We start from the raw sequence: 19,188 nt of genomic DNA on the forward strand, positions 1-19,188 counted from the left end.
ATGGGATCGGTTTAACTTTAATTTTACTATTGTCCGGATATTGATTATTTATATAATTACTTATTAACGTCTTCTAACGTTAGGTCTTGATCGTGTTAAGGGTATCGATGAATTTGTTGAGCTAATGCTTGCGTTATTAGATGTATCACTCAGTATGCTTAAATTACTCTGACTAGAAACACTCGAATTTGTATTTATTGTTGCTATATGGGTCTGAGAATAATTTATATAGTATGGCTCGTCAGCATATACTACCTTCAACCGTTTTAACAGCGCCTGGTCAAGAGATTGTTGCTGTGGCGAATAGTTTGACACGAATATCACGGACTTTTTCCATGTAACGCACTTTTGATTACCGTATTTTACTTCGGCAGGAAAAGACGAGCCCTCTAATAACCGTTTGAGTATTCCGTCGTAATATTGCTCAGATCCGCTTCTTCGAAAATAATTATTTCATGTAGTGAATCATCAAGCATGGGAAAAGCCCATTTAGATCTTTCGGGATAATATATGCGAGGAGCCTTTTCCGTTCCCACCAAAAAATTTTCGATAAAATGCGTTTTCCCCATATTACTGTCCCCCCAAAGATATAATTGGGGGTCCTTATGTCGGTAACTGGCGATTTTACTATTGAACCAGTCCGTGACGACGATGGTCCATGTTATAAATTAAACGCACTGTTTAATAATTAAAAGTCTTTAATAAAATATAGGAAATAACTGTGTAGTAAACACACTGACAAATATACAATAATACTCTTCAACAACGGCCAACAAGAGAAGGGAGCGAGCATGGCTTGCACATGGCCTATCTTACAATTACACAGAATAAATATACGACTGCGCATGCCGCGCATAGAAATACTACAAGACAACTTATATTACTTATGTACTGGGTAAATATTTCAACAGTCCATAGACAATTATAAGTTCTTAGCAATGGCTCTATACTGGGTACGGAGGTACTTTGCATTTTTCACGCGTAATCCGCTAAACATTTAACTGAAAAGTTCATTTGATGCCTATTTCCAATTGCGAAGGGATCAGTGGATTCGAAGGGCTTATCATAATTTTTCGACGCCCAAACAAATAAATGATATTGGAAAGCAAATTATGACGTTGACATTATTACTGAGTGGCTTCGAATCAAATTTTGTGATATATTTTATTACTTTATTTTTAGAAGTTACCGCCTGAACATCTACCCCTCCGGCCCATGCACCTTCGTCCATAGTAGTAACTATTTCCCGCATTTTATCGAATTCTATTTTTTCGCTAGTTTTGAGTAAACGCGTGTAAGTGAAATTTGTCTTGAGTAGAAATGGACGTGTCGGCAGAAGATGTACTGGGATATATTAATTCACCTGTCTGTGTATAGTTTGATACATACTCTACATCTGAATCTTCCTCCTCGTTCGTTACTAAGGCATTCCAAATCACCTGACCCAATATGGCGTTTGCCTACAGACGCCATGTTTGTCTGTTGTCTGTTGGCGCCAATATTCAAATCATCAGGGTCATTTTCCTTTTTTATCATTGATATTGGTATGGTATCTTTGAAAATATTGAATTTATTTTTTAACATACCAATAATTCTTTCCACATGTATTCTTACATGAGCTATATGTCTTGTAGCCTCAATATCCAGAGGATGTAACAGCTTTTTACCCTTCGTGAAGGCAGGGATAACCAATTTACTTTGTAAAAGTCCTAAAGTTTATTTTATTAAGAAACCCCTATCAGCTAAAACAATATCCCCAGAGGTAATATGATTTAAAAAACCACTGTTCTCAACAATTTGTTTGTCTGAGGTACGCCCACTCCATGCCTTACTAATATAGCTTACTGTACCTTGTGGTGTAATTCCTATTAAAAATTTTAGTGTTGTGGTGTTTATAATGTGACCAGCATTGCATCTGTGTTTTAAAAGACGCGGGTTTTTCAATAAAAACTTCAAAACAATCTAAAATGATGGTTGTTTTATCTCGAAATGCTTCTTGAAAACAAGATGGTATATTTTTGGAGGCCACTGAACGCTCAGGCCATATTATTAACTGCTGTAATGTTTTATGGAGAATATCTATGACCTTTTCAAAATATGTTGAAGCAGTTGATCGGGAAATTTTAAAATGAAAGGCTAACCCAGCAAACACTGGGAGGTAACTGTGAAGTACCATGGAAGTAACTTTGCAACTAAAAGCTCGCATGCGATGTATTAAAAACATTGCCTCCCGCTCGCATTTGCAGCGAAATGTCCGCGACATCATGTTGTTCAAATTGAGACATGAAAAAATATCCCCAAAAAAACATCCATTTATTGTCACTTTTATGGAAGTTTTTGAGTCAATAAATGTCTTTTTAATAACCACATTGGGTCGTTTCATGCGAGGTCCCTTTGATATCTCTATATTCCATTCCCTTTTTCACCACACATAGAGAACATTATATCAATTTCAATAGGAAGTTCGATTATGATTTCATTAGGATATCATTATTAGACTTCTCAATTCTATTCTTTTTTTCACTACACATAGAGTACACATACTGACTTCCATATAAGATAAAATTTTGAACTAAACAAAACATTACTTTTGTGATATTGATAAAATAGTCCCTTTGGCACTATACAGTGTGTTTCCAAATTGTATGTATGACTTTGTACAAGATATTCTACCCATTGAATAAATGATATTTAATATAGGTCAAATGCCTTGTATTGTTCAAATTCGGACAAGGATTCCTATATAGAATATCATTTATTCAATGTGTAGAATATCTTGTACACAGTCATACATACAATTTGGAAACACACTGTATAGTGCCAAAGGGACTATTTTATGAATATCACGAAAGTAATCCTGTAGAAATTTGTACATACAATTTGGAAATAGGAAATGAAGTAATGAAACATCCATATAATAAATAATTATTTAATCTAATATAAAAAAACAAACGTCACAAAAAAGTGAAATATATCTCTGATAAAATAATAAAATTAACAAACAGAGCCGGTCTTCATTTGACCACCTATACAAAAATGCTATATATATTTTAATTTATTGGTTTTTTTTTCAACATCCTCTCCTTTCGTTGTTTGGCATGTCGGAGCCAATCCTTGACATATATCTCGAAGTCCTTTTCGAACACTCCAGTTGTCTTCTTTACTGCACCTGAAATAAAATATTGTTTTTTCATCAAGGGTAAAAGATATCTTTTGTATAGTTAGCATAAAAATTGATAGACTACCAATGGCCACCCATGGACTAACATTTCTATGAACTTATAATTAAGAAATCCCAAGATCTGGTTGATTTTTCAAACTTGTAGAATGAAAGGCGGCAGTGGGAAATACAGATAATGAATCTTTTTTAAATGATGAAACAAACTGACTACTGAAAATCTAGATGTAAGTTCACTTGACGCAATAACATTTAAGCAGAGCCATAAAAATTTTCCCGAAATTTAATAAAATATTTGTTTTATTTTACAATTTAAAAAAAGCATGAAACTATTCTTTCTTCGTGTACTGTACAGTTAAGGTATTGTACTTACTGTGTAATATTTTCATTACTGGACTGTCAGCTACTTTGTAATTGTCTTTTTGACCAGTCCATGAACACAACTCGGCCATGTCATTTGTGAACGACCTCTTCAGACATCGTATCATAAAATCCCTACTGCCATTTCCTCCTATGGACTCATACGTTTTGTACAAGAATTGAAAAAAAAAAAGTTAAATTCTGCTAGGAATGTGTTTTTTACAATGGGACTCAACCCAAATTGATGCTTGATCCATTTCTGGCCTTCTCATTTCATATGAGAATATGATATGAAATAACTTACCTTTGGTCCTGCTGGACGAAACAGAATGTAACAATTTTAATATATTCACTTCTTCTTCCTTTGTTGTTCTTCTTTCCTTTGTTGGAGAGCGACAAATACAAAAACATCAACTGCTTGGACTATATCACCAGCCACATGGCAGACACCAACGCACAAATAAAACTGAAAACACGGGAAGCCTATAGCACTGAATTTTTACACAATAAACATAAGTTCCATATACTCAATTCCACTTGATGGACCCAAGTAAACATTATACTACAGTTTACGCCTTTAACTTTCTTTCTTCATTATATGATCCTCACTCGGAAGAAGTCGTTTTGAATTTTCATCACTTGCTTTAGATGAATGTGTTTGTATTACCCTTTCAACATTTATAAGCATCCATTATGTTAGGGTTCTGATACCATGTAAGGGTGGATTGACAAATACAGGTATTTTGTACAGTTTAATCGTTGATTTAACAAACTTGGAAACACAAATCTAAAACAAAATGGAGGTTAGGTTTGCTGCTTAAGGTGTGACGCCGTTATCTATTCGTGTCTGACAGAACTGGCATCTCCACCTTCAGCGGCCATATTACATTTCTAGCTGCGCATGCGCACTAGACGGATGACATTAGTTGTCAGCAGGTTGTTTTATAGAAGTGGACTGGCGCCAAATATATTTGGCCAGCAGTTCTTACTTCAACACATTACAACATCAATAAAAATCAAGAATTCATGATTGAAATAGGACCAGATAGTTGTCTATGGTATATACAAAGACATTTTTCAGGAATATTTTTATTCAATCTATTCCATTCCATATGTATTTTATTCCAAATTTCCTCATCAGAAGAATGATCACTATCATATGCTCTTTCAAAATATGATCTTAGTTCACTTTTATATTTATTTTCTACTGTATCAATAAGAGCTTTAGAATCTATAGGTTTAGCAGGATCAAAAATTCTTTGTATATATGTAAGAATGGGATACCTAGACTATTTGTCGACTGTCCCATCCCTAATTAGCAGTCCTCGTGCGCTCGCCGAAGTGCACGAGAATATTTCTTTACAGGGAAAATAAGTCTCAATAGTTTAGCAAAGCGCTTAAATTGCTTCGTCATAGTTGGACATTTTATTTGTTATATGTTTTTGTATGTTTGAAAATAAATATTAATATGGTAATTTAAAAATGAAGTAATTTTGTAATTTTCAAATCTTTTGAATTGGTGGTTCAGCGCACGAGCGCACTTGAGGTACAGCCGCCACTGCTCGTTAGGTCAGAGACACAGTGATTGATAGAATTTGGAGAGAGTACGGTTTCTCTTGATTTTCATTCGAGATTTGAAGCGTTTTCATAAATTCGAACCAATCCATTAAAACTGTTCCGAATGTGAAGATCAGAGCTTTGTTAATGGTTGTTGGAGCTACGTGCAAAAAAAAATGGGAATCTTCGCGGATAGTCTTGTTGGCGATTTGCAGGGGCCTTTGAAAATTGTAACTTTAAAAAAAAGTAGGAATTTTTAAAAATTTCCGCCGCTCATTTTCCCGTATATCTTCTTTTTACGAATGTGGAGATCCTTCTTCACCACGCATGATTTATTACAATTCGGATTGTTTAGTTGTTTTATGTTTCGAATTCATCGCATTTGTATAGAAATCTCCGATTTTATTTTATAGCTCTTATATTAGTTTTAAGTTTTACTTCTTCGACTGCTCTGTATTAGTTAGTAATGTTATTCAAGTTACAATTTTACACAAGTAAATTGTACAATGTTGCACTCAATGAATGAATTATCTAGTTTGTAAGTACAAAATAACTAGTTACCATATAAGAAGAATCTAATAATGTTGGATTTGATCCAATAGTTCCTAATTGCTGTTATTTATTTTTTATATTCAAACTTTTCTTCTTGGTATACTCGTTAGGTCAGAGACACAGTGATTGATAGAATTTCGAGAGAGTACGGTTTCTCTTGATTTTCATTCGAGATTTGAAGCGTTTTCATAAATTCGAACCAATCCATTAAAACTGTTCCGAATGTGAAGATCATCTTCACTACACATAATTCATTACGATTCGGATTATTTAGTGATAATTCATTCGAATTTATGGCAATTGTGGTTAAATCTCTGATTTTATTTTATTTTATAGCTCTTGTATTAGTTTTAAGTTTAACTTCTTCGACTGCCTTTTATTAGTACGTTACTCAAGTTACAATATTACACATGTACATTGAGAAATTTTCTCCGAGATGAAAGACTGATCTAGTTTTTAAGTATAAAATAACCAGTTACCAGATAAGGACCAAATGATTTTGGTTTGGTTCTGAAATTTAATAATTGATTCTTTCTTTTTTTCTTTTCTCGCTGGTGTGCACGTTAAATGATTGAATTGCGAGAAAGCCTTTTTTTCTCACGATTTTACCTCGATATGTAGAGAAATTTCTGATTTTATTCTTTATTTAATTTTATTGCTCGTTATTAGTTTTAAGTTTTACTGCTAGGACTTGTATTAATACAAACTCATGTATTAAGATTTGCATTATTTATAGCTAATGTAGATATGAAGAGAAATCTCTGATATCATTCTGTTTTATTTTATCTTATTTTTCTTTTATTAGTTTTAAGTATAACTGCTTCGTCTGTCTTATATCAATACATTATATTATTCATGTTAGTAAATTACACATGTACGTCATATAATTCTGCCTCAAATGGAAGACTGAACTGGTTTCAAATAACAAAATGAGATCTACCATTAAAGAAAAACCAAATAATGTTGGTTGGGATACAATGTTACCAAATTGTTCATCTTTTTTTATGTTTGAAATTTTCTTCTTGGTTTACTCTTTAGATTAGGATATAACTGCTGTTTGATTTTCGAGAAAGCTGTTCGAAGAGCAATCTTATCAATTATCATATTATTTACGAACACATTCGAATTATTTTACCTAGAATTAAGATTGTGACATATTAAGAACACTATCAATAAAAATTGTAAAAAACTAACCTTTGTTTTCATTATCATATGTCCCGAAATCTAAATCATACTTCTAAACTGGAAATGTGTTAATGTAACATCTAATTTGTGGAGTCCTTACTTTCACTGGTCTTTGAAGAAACTTGTGAGCCTCTTATGTTCGGTAATTACCTTGAATTAGAACATGTTATGTGGATCATTTACATTAGTTTTTCTTGTATCGTTAGTGAGTTTGGTGTTATTTTTAAGAAATAAGGTAACGGGTTGACTTTCCACAGCGGTCCTGGTTGTGGTTATGTCTTCTTCAGGTATGCGAACCTGCCTACGTGAGCCACTTTTTTCTAAATCCTTAAGCTACGAAAAAAGTGTCCTTAACCCTCTCATCCCTCAACTCCATCCTCCATTATTTTCCTTACCTCCCGGTGAACAAGAAGAAAGGAACTGGCGTTTTGAAGATTGTTCAAATTAATACTTCAACCAAAGTGAGGATCCACCGGCAGTTTTATTCACATAGATCCAGAAGCTGAAATTGAAGATGGCATGGCTAGACGATGTCTGCTTGGGAAAAATGGAGATTCAATTCGCTTGTGGGTAACAGGTGTTGCCAGGACAACGCTTCATATTCTACGTGTTTGGTTGAATGAGGACTATCTAGATAAGAAGAACAAGAGATCTAACAATAATCGGTAATTTTTCAATTTTTTATGTTGAATCTTTTCTTCTTGTATACTTGGTAGTTTCAAGAGAGCTTTATGGTTTTTCTTAATTTTCCCTCAGTTACTCTAACTATAACCACGTTTAATTCTTCTCGTTGTATTATTTTTAGTGGATTTTATAGTGTTTTTTACAAATCTCAATTAGAAAATATTGGTGACAATTGAAAATTTTTGCAATTGAAATTTTTCGTTCTGCAATGTCTCTCAAAGATTACTTTTTTTAGGACTAGAAGAAAGACGCCAGCGTACCAGAGAAATCTTCAACACCTAAGAATGATGCAGCAGGGTAGCTTCAACTAGTAAAGTTTCATTCGAATCATTGGACCGAATGTTCAAGATGTATACGGGTGATGTTTCAAGGTCGTTGGAGCAAAAGCTGTATCTTTTCAATATAATAGAAGTCCACCCTTCAATGTGCTGAATACAATAATGTGCAAGATAAAAAGGGGCTGAGGCTTAATTCAATCAACGAATCTAATAGAAAAACCCTCAGGAATTATGTCGATGAAATTTTCAATATTGATAGATGAATGTGGTCTTGAAAAAACAGGCATGAACTTCCAAGGATCAATGAGATTGGAGAATAACTTTTAGGAATAAATCATACAAATTCGAATGAATTAAATTTTAAATAAACAATAAAACCAATACCAGGAAATAGTGATCAACTTGTGCTGTGATAATGTACATTGGCTTTTTTGAGCTTTCTTGTGCTGTGATAATTGCTGTGACTTCTAAGAAATCAGGTAACGGGTTGACTTTCCACAACGGTCCTGGTTATGGTTATGTCTACTTCAGGTATGCGAACCTGCCTACGTGAGCCACTTTTTTCTAATTCTTAAGCTACGAAAAAAGTGTCCTTGACCCTCTCATCCCTTCTCTCCATCATCCTTCTTTTTCCTTTCCACCTAGTGGTGTCAAGAAGAAAGGAACTAACTTTTTGAAGAATCAATACTCGAACCGAAGTGACGATCCTCCTAGTGCTCAAATCACGAGGATCCTTAAGCAGCCAACAGCAGAGATTTAAGATGGATTTGCCTGACGATGTCTGCTTGGTGAATATGAAGATTCAATTCACCTGGGGACCACAGCTGTTGCCAGGACAACGTTCCATAATCCACATGTATGGCTTGATGAGGGCTAACCAGATTATCTTGGTATGGTTTCAATAGCAATTGTTTCTCATTTATATTTAATATCTTATGTTAATTCCTTATTTCTTGATATCCTCTTCAAGCTACGGGTAGAATTTCGAGAGAGCTGGTTTCTCTCGATTTTCCTTCGAGTGGGACCTATTTGAAGCGTTTCCATAAATTCGAAATCAATCCACTTGAACCATTTACAATATTATTATAGATACGCGTTGTAAAAAGTGAAAAGCGGGAATTTTGACTGATTCTGAAAACCCAAGATGATTTTCTTTCGGCTCATCTTATCGCTACGTTAATTGGCATTTTTCCGCTTTACAATGAAATAAATTAATAAATGGCCTCTTCTTTTAGCGTCTCAGTTGTTGCAAGTTTACTAAATTCGATACCACTCTCGATAAAGTTCAAACTAGATCACAACAGTGATTTTAAATGTCTCAGGTTCATTCTATCAGTTTGTGTGTAAATTCTTTTTCAGTTCCGCGAGGCCACCGAACTGAACCTTGAATAAATCTCTCCTCTATTCTGCTGCTGACTCCTGTTTTTTTTTACTGATCAGAGCTTTGTTAATGGATGTCAGATTTGAATAATTCATGTTTTGAGCTACGTGACAGAAAAAATGGGAATCTTCGCGGGTAGCCTTGTTGGCGATTTGCAGGGGCCTTTGAAATTTTTTCTCAAGAAAAAGTAGGGATTTTTAAAAATTTCCGCCGCTTTTTTTCCCATATACTTTTTTTATTACGATTCGGATCATTAAGTGGATTTATTTTTCGAATTTATGTCTATCGTGGATATGAAGGTCAATCTCTGACTCAATTCTTATATTATTTTGTATCTCTTATATTAGTTTTAAGTTTTCCTCCTTTGACTGCCTTGTATTAGTCAGTAATGTTATTCAAGTTTTAATTTCACAGATGTACATTGTACCATATACCCGCAATGCATTGATGATCAATTCATTAAGTAGAAGATAATCAGTTACCAGATGGGAAGGAACAAATGAATTTTGTTTGGTTCCATCCTTTGCTAATTGCTAGTCATTTTTCTTTGTGTATTATTATATTATATATTTGAAATCAATCCACTGAAACAGTTCACAAGATTATTATAGATACGCGTTGAACAAAGGTGAATAGCGGGAATTTTGACTAATTCTGAAAACCCTAGATATTCAATTTTCTTTCGGCTAATCTTATAGCTACATTAATTGGCATTTTCCGCTTTTGTTAATAAATAAAAATCAATAAATGGCCTCTACTTTTGAATTCTTAGCTTTAGCAAACTCACTAAATTCGATACAACTCTTGATGAGGTTTGAACTAGATCACAGGAGTGATCTCAAATGTCTCAGGTTCAATCAATCGATTGTAGATTGCCTTCTAGCTCCGCGAGGCCACCGAACAGAACCATGAATAATGCTCTCCTCTATTATGCTGCTGTCTTCTGTTTTTGTTACTGATCAGAGCTTTGTTAATGGATGTCGGATTTGAATAAATTGTGTTTGGAGCTACGTGACAGAAAAAATGGGAATCTTCGCGGATAGTCTTGTTGGCGATTTGCAGGGGCCTTCGAAAATTTCAACTCAAAAAAAAAAGTAGGAATTTTTAAAAATTTCCGCCGCTTATTTTCCCGTATATCTACTTTTTAAGAATGTGGAGATTCTTCGTCACCACACATGATTTATTACTATTAGGATTGTTTAGTTGGTTTATGTTTCGAATTCATCGCATTTGTATAGAAATCTCCGATTTTATTTTATAGCTCTTATATTAGTTTTAAGTTTTACTTCTTCGACTGCTCTGTATTAGTTAGTAATGTTATTCAAGTTACAATTTTACACAAGTAAATTGTACAATGTTGCACTCAATGAATGAATTATCTAGTTTGTAAGTACAAAATAACTAGTTACCATATAAGAAGAATCTAATAATGTTGGATTTGATCCAATAGTTCCTAATTGCTGTTATTTATTTTTTATATTCAAACTTTTCTTCTTGGTATACTCGTTAGGTCAGAGACACAGTGATTGATAGAATTTCGAGAGAGTACGGTTTCTCTTGATTTTCATTCGAGATTTGAAGCGTTTTCATAAATTCGAACCAATCCATTAAAACTGTTCCGAATGTGAAGATCATCTCCACCACTCATAATTCATTACGATTCAGATTATTCAATGAATATTCTTTCGAATTTATGACTATTGTGGTTGAATCTCTGATTTTATTTTATTTTATAGCTCTTGTATTAGTTTTAAGTTTAACTTCTTCGACTGCCTTTTATTAGTACGTTATTCAAGTTACAATATTACACATGTATATATATACATATCGATTCAAAACGTGCGACGACGTTGTCCGATGCCTAGAATCCATTGCTTGCGATCTTCCCTGCTCTTTGATGTCACGATGGCTAATAAAATAATTAAAGCTGGAGGTGCTGAACCCGATCAGTTTGAGTCCCAAGTGGCTCAAGCTTTGTTGGAATTGGAACAGAGTTCTGATTTGAAAGCTCAACTCAGGGAGCTCTACATTACTAAGGCTAAGGATATAGATTGCAAGAATAAAAAGGTCAGTTATGTATATGTTAAGAGACTTGCTGTTTGAATAGTTGAATTTCCACATGATGTTTTTACTTAGGACACCCATGAAGTTCCATGAATTGAAATTTTTTCTCTGATATTTCAAACCTAAAGTACAAAACTAGTTACTTCTTATGAATTTATATTGATAAGACTTTTTAATTTTCAGTCAATCATCATCTGCCCATGCCCAAACTAAAACAGTTCTAAAAATTGCAATCCGACTTGGTCAGGGAACTTGAGAAGAAATTCAGTGGTAGGCATGTAGTTTTCGTTGGTGAACGCAAGATTTTAAATAAGCCCACACGTAAAATTAGGACTAGGAGCAAGCAGAAGCACCCAAGATCTCGCACATTGACTGCTGTGTATGATGCTATTTTGGATGACTTAGTTTATCCAGCTGAAATTATCGGCAAGAGGATAAGAGTGAAGTTGGATGGTTCTCAGCTTATTAAAGTTTATTTAGATAAGAATCAACAAACCAACAAAGAACACAAAGTTGATACTTTCTCCTCCATCTATAAGAAGTTGACTGGAAGACAAGTAATCTTCCAATTCCCAGAGGCATATTTGTAAAATATGTAATAAAAAACAAAACAATTCCCATTGCCCTGCTTGCAAGTTTCGATGTCTCACTGCATTTCGTATTCCCTCCATCCAGCTCTTTCTTGGTCTCCCTCTTCGTCTCCCCATGTTTGGTATCCATTCCATTGTTATTTTCGGCAGTCGTGATTGTCCCATTCGTATTCCATATATACATTGAGAAATTTTCTCCGAGATGAAAGACTGATCTAGTTTTTAAGTATAAAATAACCAGTTACCAGATAAGGACCAAATGATTTTGGTTTGGTTCTGAAATTTAATAATTGATTCTTTCCTTTTTCTTCTCCCGCTGTTATACACGTTGAATGATAGAATTGCGAGAAAGCTTTCTTTTTCTCACGATTTTAACTCTACATGTAGAGAAATTTCTGATTTTATTCTGTTTATTTTATTTAATTATTCGTTATTAGTTTTAAGTTTTACTGCTAGGACTTATATTAGTACCACATGTTTTATTAAGATTCGCATTATTTAGTGACTATTTGTTCGAATTTATGGCTAATGTAGATATGAAGAGAAATCTCTGATATCATTCTGTTTTATTTTATCTTATTTTTCTTATATTATATTATTATAATAGCTTCGGCTATTATGAATGCTTCGGCTGTCTTATATTTGTACATAATACTATTCATGTTACTAAATTACACATGTACATCATATAATTTTGTCTTAAATGGAGGACTGAACTGGTTTGAAATAACAAAATGAGATCTACCATAAGAAATAATGTTGGTTGGGATACAATGTTACCAAATTGTTCATCTTTTTTTATGTTTAAAATTTTCTTCTTGGTTTACTGTTTATATTAGGATATATATATGAAGTTTGATTTTCAAGAATGCTGTTCAAAGAGCAATCTTATCAATTATCATTATCAATTATCTGAATAAACTCCCTTATTATTATCATATTATTTACGAACACATTCGAATTATTTTATCTAGAATTGAGATTGTGACATATTATTAAACACTATCAATAAAAATTGTAAAAAACTAACCTTTGTTTTTATTATCATTTGTCCCGAAATCTAAATCATACTTCAAAACTGGAAATGTGTTAATTTAACATCTAATTTATGGAGTCCTTACTTTCACTGGATTTTGAAGAAACTTGTGAGCCTCTCATGTTCGTTAAGTACCTTGAATTAGAACATGTTATGTGGATCATTTATATTAGTTTTTCTTGTATCGTTAGTGAGTTTGGTGTTATTTTTAAGAAATAAGGTAACGGGTTGACTTTCCACAGCAGTCCTGGTTGTGGTTATGTCTTCTTCAGGTATGCGAACCTGCCTACGTGAGCCACTTTTTTCTAAATCCTCAAGCTACGAAAAAAGTGTCCTTAACCCTCTCATCCCTCCACTCCATCCTCCATTCTTTTCCTTACCTCCTGGTGAACAAGAAGAAAGGAACTGACGTTTTGAAGATTGTTCAAATTAATACTTCAACCAAAGTGGGGAAATAAAATTGGTAAACCACACACAATACCCTGCAAGTTGACTGGCAAATGTGACAGTGTTACCGTGAGGCTGATTCCAGCTCCCAGAGGTACAGGCATAGTGTCTGCTCCAGTTCCAAAGAAATTGTTGCAAATGGCTGGTGTTGAAGATTGTTACACCTCTTCCAAAGGTTCAACTTGTACTTTGGGTAATTTCGCCAAGGCCACATTTGCAGCCATTGCAAAGACTTACTCTTACCTTACCCCTGATTTGTGGCCTGAAAATGTTCTGACTAAAACATCTTATCAGGAGTTTTCAGACTTTTTGTCGGCAATAAAGCCTAAAAAATCCACCGGCAGTTTTATTCACATAGATCCAGAAGCTGAAATTGAAGATGGCATGGCTAGACGATGTCTGCTTGGGAAAAATGGAGATTCAATTCGCTTGTGGGTAACAGGTGTTGCCAGGACAACGCTTCATATTTTACGTGTTTGTTTGAATGAGGACTAACCAGATAGAAAAACCAGAGATCCAACATCAATCGGTAATCATTCATTTTTTCATGTTGAACCTTTATTCTCGGTATACTCTTCAAGTTCTGATCTAGCGACTGATGGAATTTCTTGAGAGCTGTATGATTTTTCTTAATTTTCCCTTAGTTACTCTTTCTATAACCACGTTTAATTCTTCTCGTTGTAATATTTTTAGTGGATTTTATAGGGCTTTTTTACAAATCTTGATTATAAATTATTGGAGATAATTGAAAATTTCTTGCAATTAAAATTTTTCGTTCTGCAATGTCTCTCAAATATTACTTTTTTTAGGACTAGAAAAAAAACGCCAGTTAACCAGAGAAATCTTCAACACCTAAGAATGATGCAGCAGGGTAGCTTCAACTAGTAAAATTTCATTCGAATCATTAGACCGAGTATTCAAGATGTATCCGGGTGATGTTTCAAGGACCTTGGATCAAAAGCTGTATCTTTTCAACATAATGCAAGTCGAGTCTTCGAAGTTCATTTGGGTCAACAATGTATGCTGAAAATGGGTGATAGCCATTCCATCACCATACGGTATGCAATATATTCCACAAAGGCACATTGCTTTGGTGAGAGCTCATCCAAAGTAAATGTGCTCTGCCTTCAAGTTGGTCATTGGTAAACTCAAGCAGAATCAATCTAAGGGTAGCTGAATCCTTCAACATAAAAGATACAAGTGCTTCAAAAAAAGGATGACAAAACTTTGATACACTTTGAATATATTTGGACAAAGGCAGAGACAGAATAATCAGAATTAATTTATTTGATTTTCATAAAAATTGCAAAGCAATTCTAGGAATAAGTATAAATATAAGTAGGACGTTAGGAATGAAAACACAGAAACAGAAAACAGAAATATTAATCGGTTGAAGTAGATGCTATCTACGTAAAGCCGAAGCCTGTAAATATTTCAAAAAGCAGAACTTTCGGAAGATAAAGTGATATTAAGATGATAAATAGGTAGTAATAGATTTTAAGAAATTAAACTTTAGGAATGAACCACCCTTTGGTGTACCAACGACATTCAAGAAGTCATCTCAAGTCATGAATTAGTTTTTAAGGAATAAATCTAAAGGGGTGATCCACCCTTCAATGTGCTGAATATAATAATGAGCAAGATAAAAAGAGACTGAGGCTTAATTCAATCAACGAATCGAATAGGAGAATCCCCAGGAATTATGTCTATGAAATTTTCGATATTGATAAATGAATGTGGTCTGTGTCTTGAAAAACAGGCATTAACTCCCAAGGATCAATGGGATGAAAGAATAACTTTTAGGAGAATATCATACAAATTCGAATGAATTAAATTTTAAAATAGACAATAACACCAATACCAGTGAATAGTGATCAACTTGTGCTGTGATAATTTATATTGGCCTTTTTTGAGCTTTTCTGTGCTGTGATAATTGCCGTGACTTCTAAGAAATCAGGTAACGGGTTGACTTTCCACAACGGTCCTGGTTATGGTTATGTCTTCTTCAGGTATGCGAACCTGCCTTCGTGAGCCACTTTTTTCTAATCCTTAAGCTACGAAAAAAGTGTCCTTAACCCTCTTATCCCTTCTCTCCATCATCCTTCTTTTTCCTTTCCACCTAGTGGTGTCAAGAAGAAAGGAACTAACTTTTTGAAGAATCAATACTCGAACCAAAGTGACGATCCTCCTAGTGCTCAAATCACGAGGATCCTTAAGCAGCCAACAGCAGAGATTTAAGACGGATTGGCCTGACGATGTCTGCTTGGTGAATATGAAGATTCAATTCACCTGGGGACCACAGCTGTTGCCAGGACAACATTCCATAATCCACATGTACGGCTTGATGAGGGCTAACCAGATTATCTTGGTATGGTTTCAATAGCAATTGTGTCTCATTTATATTTAATATCTTATGTTAATTCCTTATTTCTTGATATCCTCTTCAATCTACGGGTAGAATTTCGAGAGAGCTGGTTTCTCTCGATTTTCCTTAGAGACGGACCAATTGAAGCGTTTCCATAAATTCGAAATCAATCCACTTGAACTATTTACAATATTATTATAGATACACGTTGAAAAAAGGTGAAAAGCGGGAATTTTGACTGATTCTGAAAACCCAAGATGATTTTCTTTCGGCTAATCTTATCGCTACGTTAATTGGCATTTTTCCGCTTTACAATAAAATAAATTAATAAATGGCCTCTTCTTTTAGCGTCTCAGTTGTTGCAAGTTCACTAAATTCGATACCACTTTCGATAAAGTTCAAACTAGATCACAACAGTGATTTTAAATGTCTCAGGTTCGTTCTATCAGTTTGTGTGTAAATTCTTTTTCAGTTCCGCGAGGCCACCGAACAGAACCTTGAATAAATCTCTCCTCTATTCTGCTGCTGACTCCTGTTTTTTTTTACTGATCAGAGCTTTGTTAATGGATGTCAGATTTGAATAATTCATGTTTTGAGCTACGTGACAGAAAAAATAGGAATCTTCGCGGATAGCCTTGTTGGCGATTTGCAGGGGCCTTTGAAATTTTTTCTCAAGAAAAAGTAGGAATTTTCAAAAATTTCCGCCGTTTTTTTCCCATATACTTTTTTTATTACGATTCGGATCATTAAGTGGATTTATTTTTCGAATTTATGTATATCGTAGATATGAAGGTCAATCTCTGACTCAATTCTTATATTATTTTGTATCTCTTATATTAGTTTTAAGTTTTACTCCTTCGACTGCCTTGTATTAGTCAGTAATGTTATTTAAGTTTTAATTTCACACATGTACATTGTACCATGTACCCTCAATGCATTGATGATCAATTTAGTAAGTACAAGATAACCAGTTACCTGATGGGAAGGAACAAATGATTTTTGTTTGGTTCCATCCTATGCTAATTGCTAGTCATTTTTCTTTGTGTATTATTATATTATGTATTTGAAATCAATCCACTAAAACAGTTCACAAGATTATTATAGATACGCGTTGAACAAAGGTGAATAGCGGGAATTTTGACTAATTCTGAAAACCCAAGATATCTAATTTTTTTTCGGCTAATCTTGAATGCTACATTAATTGGCATTTTCCGCTTTTGTTAATAATCTCGATGGCCCTCGATGGCCGCGCCACGTGCATACTCGCAGCACTACCGTACGACGTTGAAGTAAAACTTCAAGTGTAGGGTTGGTTGTCTCTCTCGAAATTTGTTCGGATGAAGTAATATTCTAACACTCCCTCCCTTCATCGAACTACAAGCAGCATTCTCCACTCTAAGTCTAATCTATAAACAGAACTCAATTAGTTTATACTCTAATCTCTAGAAATACTCTGAAAACAAAAATTCAATTTTAGTTTCAAGTTAGTATTCAAAGATTATTAAATCATTAGTTTTTGAGTTAATCTCTTATGACCGTCTGATGGTATCTCTGACACATTCTCTTTCGTTGGAGTCCAACTCACTGTGGTTCTCTTATACTCAACACATTGTTTGAAATCACCATGTGTTTTAACCATATGTCTTCTAAGTCCAGATTTCTCTCTATGTAGTAGGTCGTCATTTATTACCTCTAAATGATCATCAAATACTTTTAGTTTGTGACTACCATCTTTCTTGGTGCATTCTCCAGCGGATTTGTTATCACACCAGACTGTTATAGGAAACATCAGTTTTCCTACCACAAATCTAAGTGCCTTATCAAGAGATATTAATTCTTGACAAGCATCACTCATAGCTAGATATTCGGCTTGACAAGTGGACAGTATGACATATGTTTGTTTATGGCTTCTCCAAGCTATTACATCTCCAAATAATCTAATAGCATACCTTTCAGTGGAAGAAAAGTCGGTATGGTCTGTAAATGTTGCATCGGTAAATGCCTCTGAGTATTAAGTTTGAGCGGTGAATTTAAGACTTAAATTCACAGTACCTTTCAATTACCTGAAGATTCTCTTTACACCTTTCCAATCAGCTTCGATCGGCTTCATTTGTTTTCTCGTTAAATAGTTAACAGCAAACGTAATGTCTACCATTTGATGGATACATTAAGCTACCAATCTCTTCTCTATAAGGAACTCTTTTCATCTCTATAAGGAACTCCTCTCATCTCTATACGGAACTCTTTTCATCTCTAGTTTATCTGAGTCATCTTGTAGATTCTCCGATTGATTTCTCTTAATCCTGTTTTCTACCTGTCTGGTTTCCATAGGAGTATTTTGAGCATTGCAGTCATTTATATCTAATCTCTCTAACATATTATTGGTATAATTTTATTGATCGATTTATATACCTCTCTTCTCAGTTTCTCTTTCTATTTATATCATTTCTCCTCCAAGTATATAAACAAGGTCCATGTATATCATTCTCTGAACCAAGTTTCTGGATCTCTTCAGTGAATCTCTTATTACATCTCTTTGGACTTATCTTCAGTCCATATAGGGCTTTCCGGAGTTTATATACATAAGATCATTTGATCTCATTGTCAATGTCTACTCCATCAAGAATCTCCATATAGATCTCCTCTATAGTTCCATTTAAAAAGGCAGGTTTTTACTTCTGATTGACAAGCATGTAAATCATACTTATTGATTATTGCAAATGTAGCTCTAATTACTGGAGGTCTAATGTCATAGATATTTTTGACCTTAAAGCCTAGTATGACTAATCTTACTTTGTATCGTATAAGACCATTTGCCTCTAATTTTCTCTCAAAAACCATTTCGGGTCTATAATATTTGCCCGTTTTACAGATATTTGAAGATACTCTTTATCTACTAGTATTCAAACCTTATTTTATATCATGGAATCAATTTCTTCTTTTATAGCTTCCTCGAAATTTTTGGTTCTCTATTTAATGAAGAAATAAGCCTCATATCTTCTTCTCTATCGGTTTTCTCATATTTACCTAAAATAATAATATTAATAGTTGATCTTTATTGATAACTAGTTATCCAAAGGCAATCGACCGAGGTCGTTCAGCTTACTTTCTAAAATACTATTCTCTGAGTAATTAAAAAACCTTGCATAGCTTACGTCCTCTACAGTTTTTGTCCTCGTCGCCAATATAATGTCTTCAATGATTAACACTGGGGTTACTTTTAATTTTATTTAATATATATAATATATATATATATATATATATATATATATGACTAACGTTGAGTTCCAAGACATTTTGTACATATGGATAGATTGTATACATCCGATAGTATATAGGTTCATTTCACCATATATAAGTTTAAGAAAGCTTTGGTAACATCAAACTTGATGTACTCTTTATTGGTCAATTTATATATCAATTTTTGCATGTAATGTCCAGTTCCGAGACCTACCCTAAAAAAGTTATTTTATGTTGGAAAGTTTTTTAGAAATTTTATTTTCGCAGTCAC

General features: G+C 33.9%; 2 protein-coding genes, 1 long non-coding RNA gene and 1 pseudogene across 3 annotated transcripts; 3 read left to right on the forward strand and 1 right to left on the reverse strand.

Moving 5' to 3' along the window:
* Nucleotides 1-2,879: 2,879 nt before the first annotated feature.
* LOC123688634 lies at nt 2,880-4,046 on the reverse strand. Its single transcript, XM_045627236.1, has 3 exons — nt 3,892-4,046; nt 3,552-3,689; nt 2,880-3,169 (listed from the first exon to the last, which is right to left on the reverse strand). Exons 1-3 carry the CDS (start codon nt 3,947-3,949, stop codon nt 3,051-3,053), a joined length of 315 nt encoding a protein of 104 aa, XP_045483192.1. The 5' UTR covers nt 3,950-4,046; the 3' UTR covers nt 2,880-3,050.
* A 2,922-nt stretch (nt 4,047-6,968) lies between these two features.
* Nucleotides 6,969-8,058, forward strand: LOC123688636. Its single transcript, XR_006750077.1, has 2 exons — nt 6,969-7,497; nt 7,752-8,058. It is a non-coding gene; the product is annotated as an uncharacterized LOC123688636 (long non-coding RNA).
* Nucleotides 8,059-11,042: 2,984 nt separating this feature from the next.
* On the forward strand, nt 11,043-11,844 carry LOC123688635 (annotated as a pseudogene).
* Nucleotides 11,845-13,013: 1,169 nt separating this feature from the next.
* Nucleotides 13,014-13,822, forward strand: LOC123674192 (40S ribosomal protein S2-like). Its single transcript, XM_045609109.1, has 2 exons — nt 13,014-13,055; nt 13,313-13,822. The coding sequence occupies exons 1-2, from the start codon at nt 13,014-13,016 to the stop codon at nt 13,805-13,807; spliced, it is 537 nt and encodes a 178-aa protein (XP_045465065.1). The 3' UTR covers nt 13,808-13,822.
* Nucleotides 13,823-19,188: the final 5,366 nt, after the last annotated feature.

The sequence above is a fragment of the Harmonia axyridis genome, chromosome 1, assembly GCF_914767665.1.
Source record: "Harmonia axyridis chromosome 1, icHarAxyr1.1, whole genome shotgun sequence".
In the NCBI taxonomy this organism is placed as follows: domain Eukaryota; kingdom Metazoa; phylum Arthropoda; class Insecta; order Coleoptera; family Coccinellidae; genus Harmonia; species Harmonia axyridis.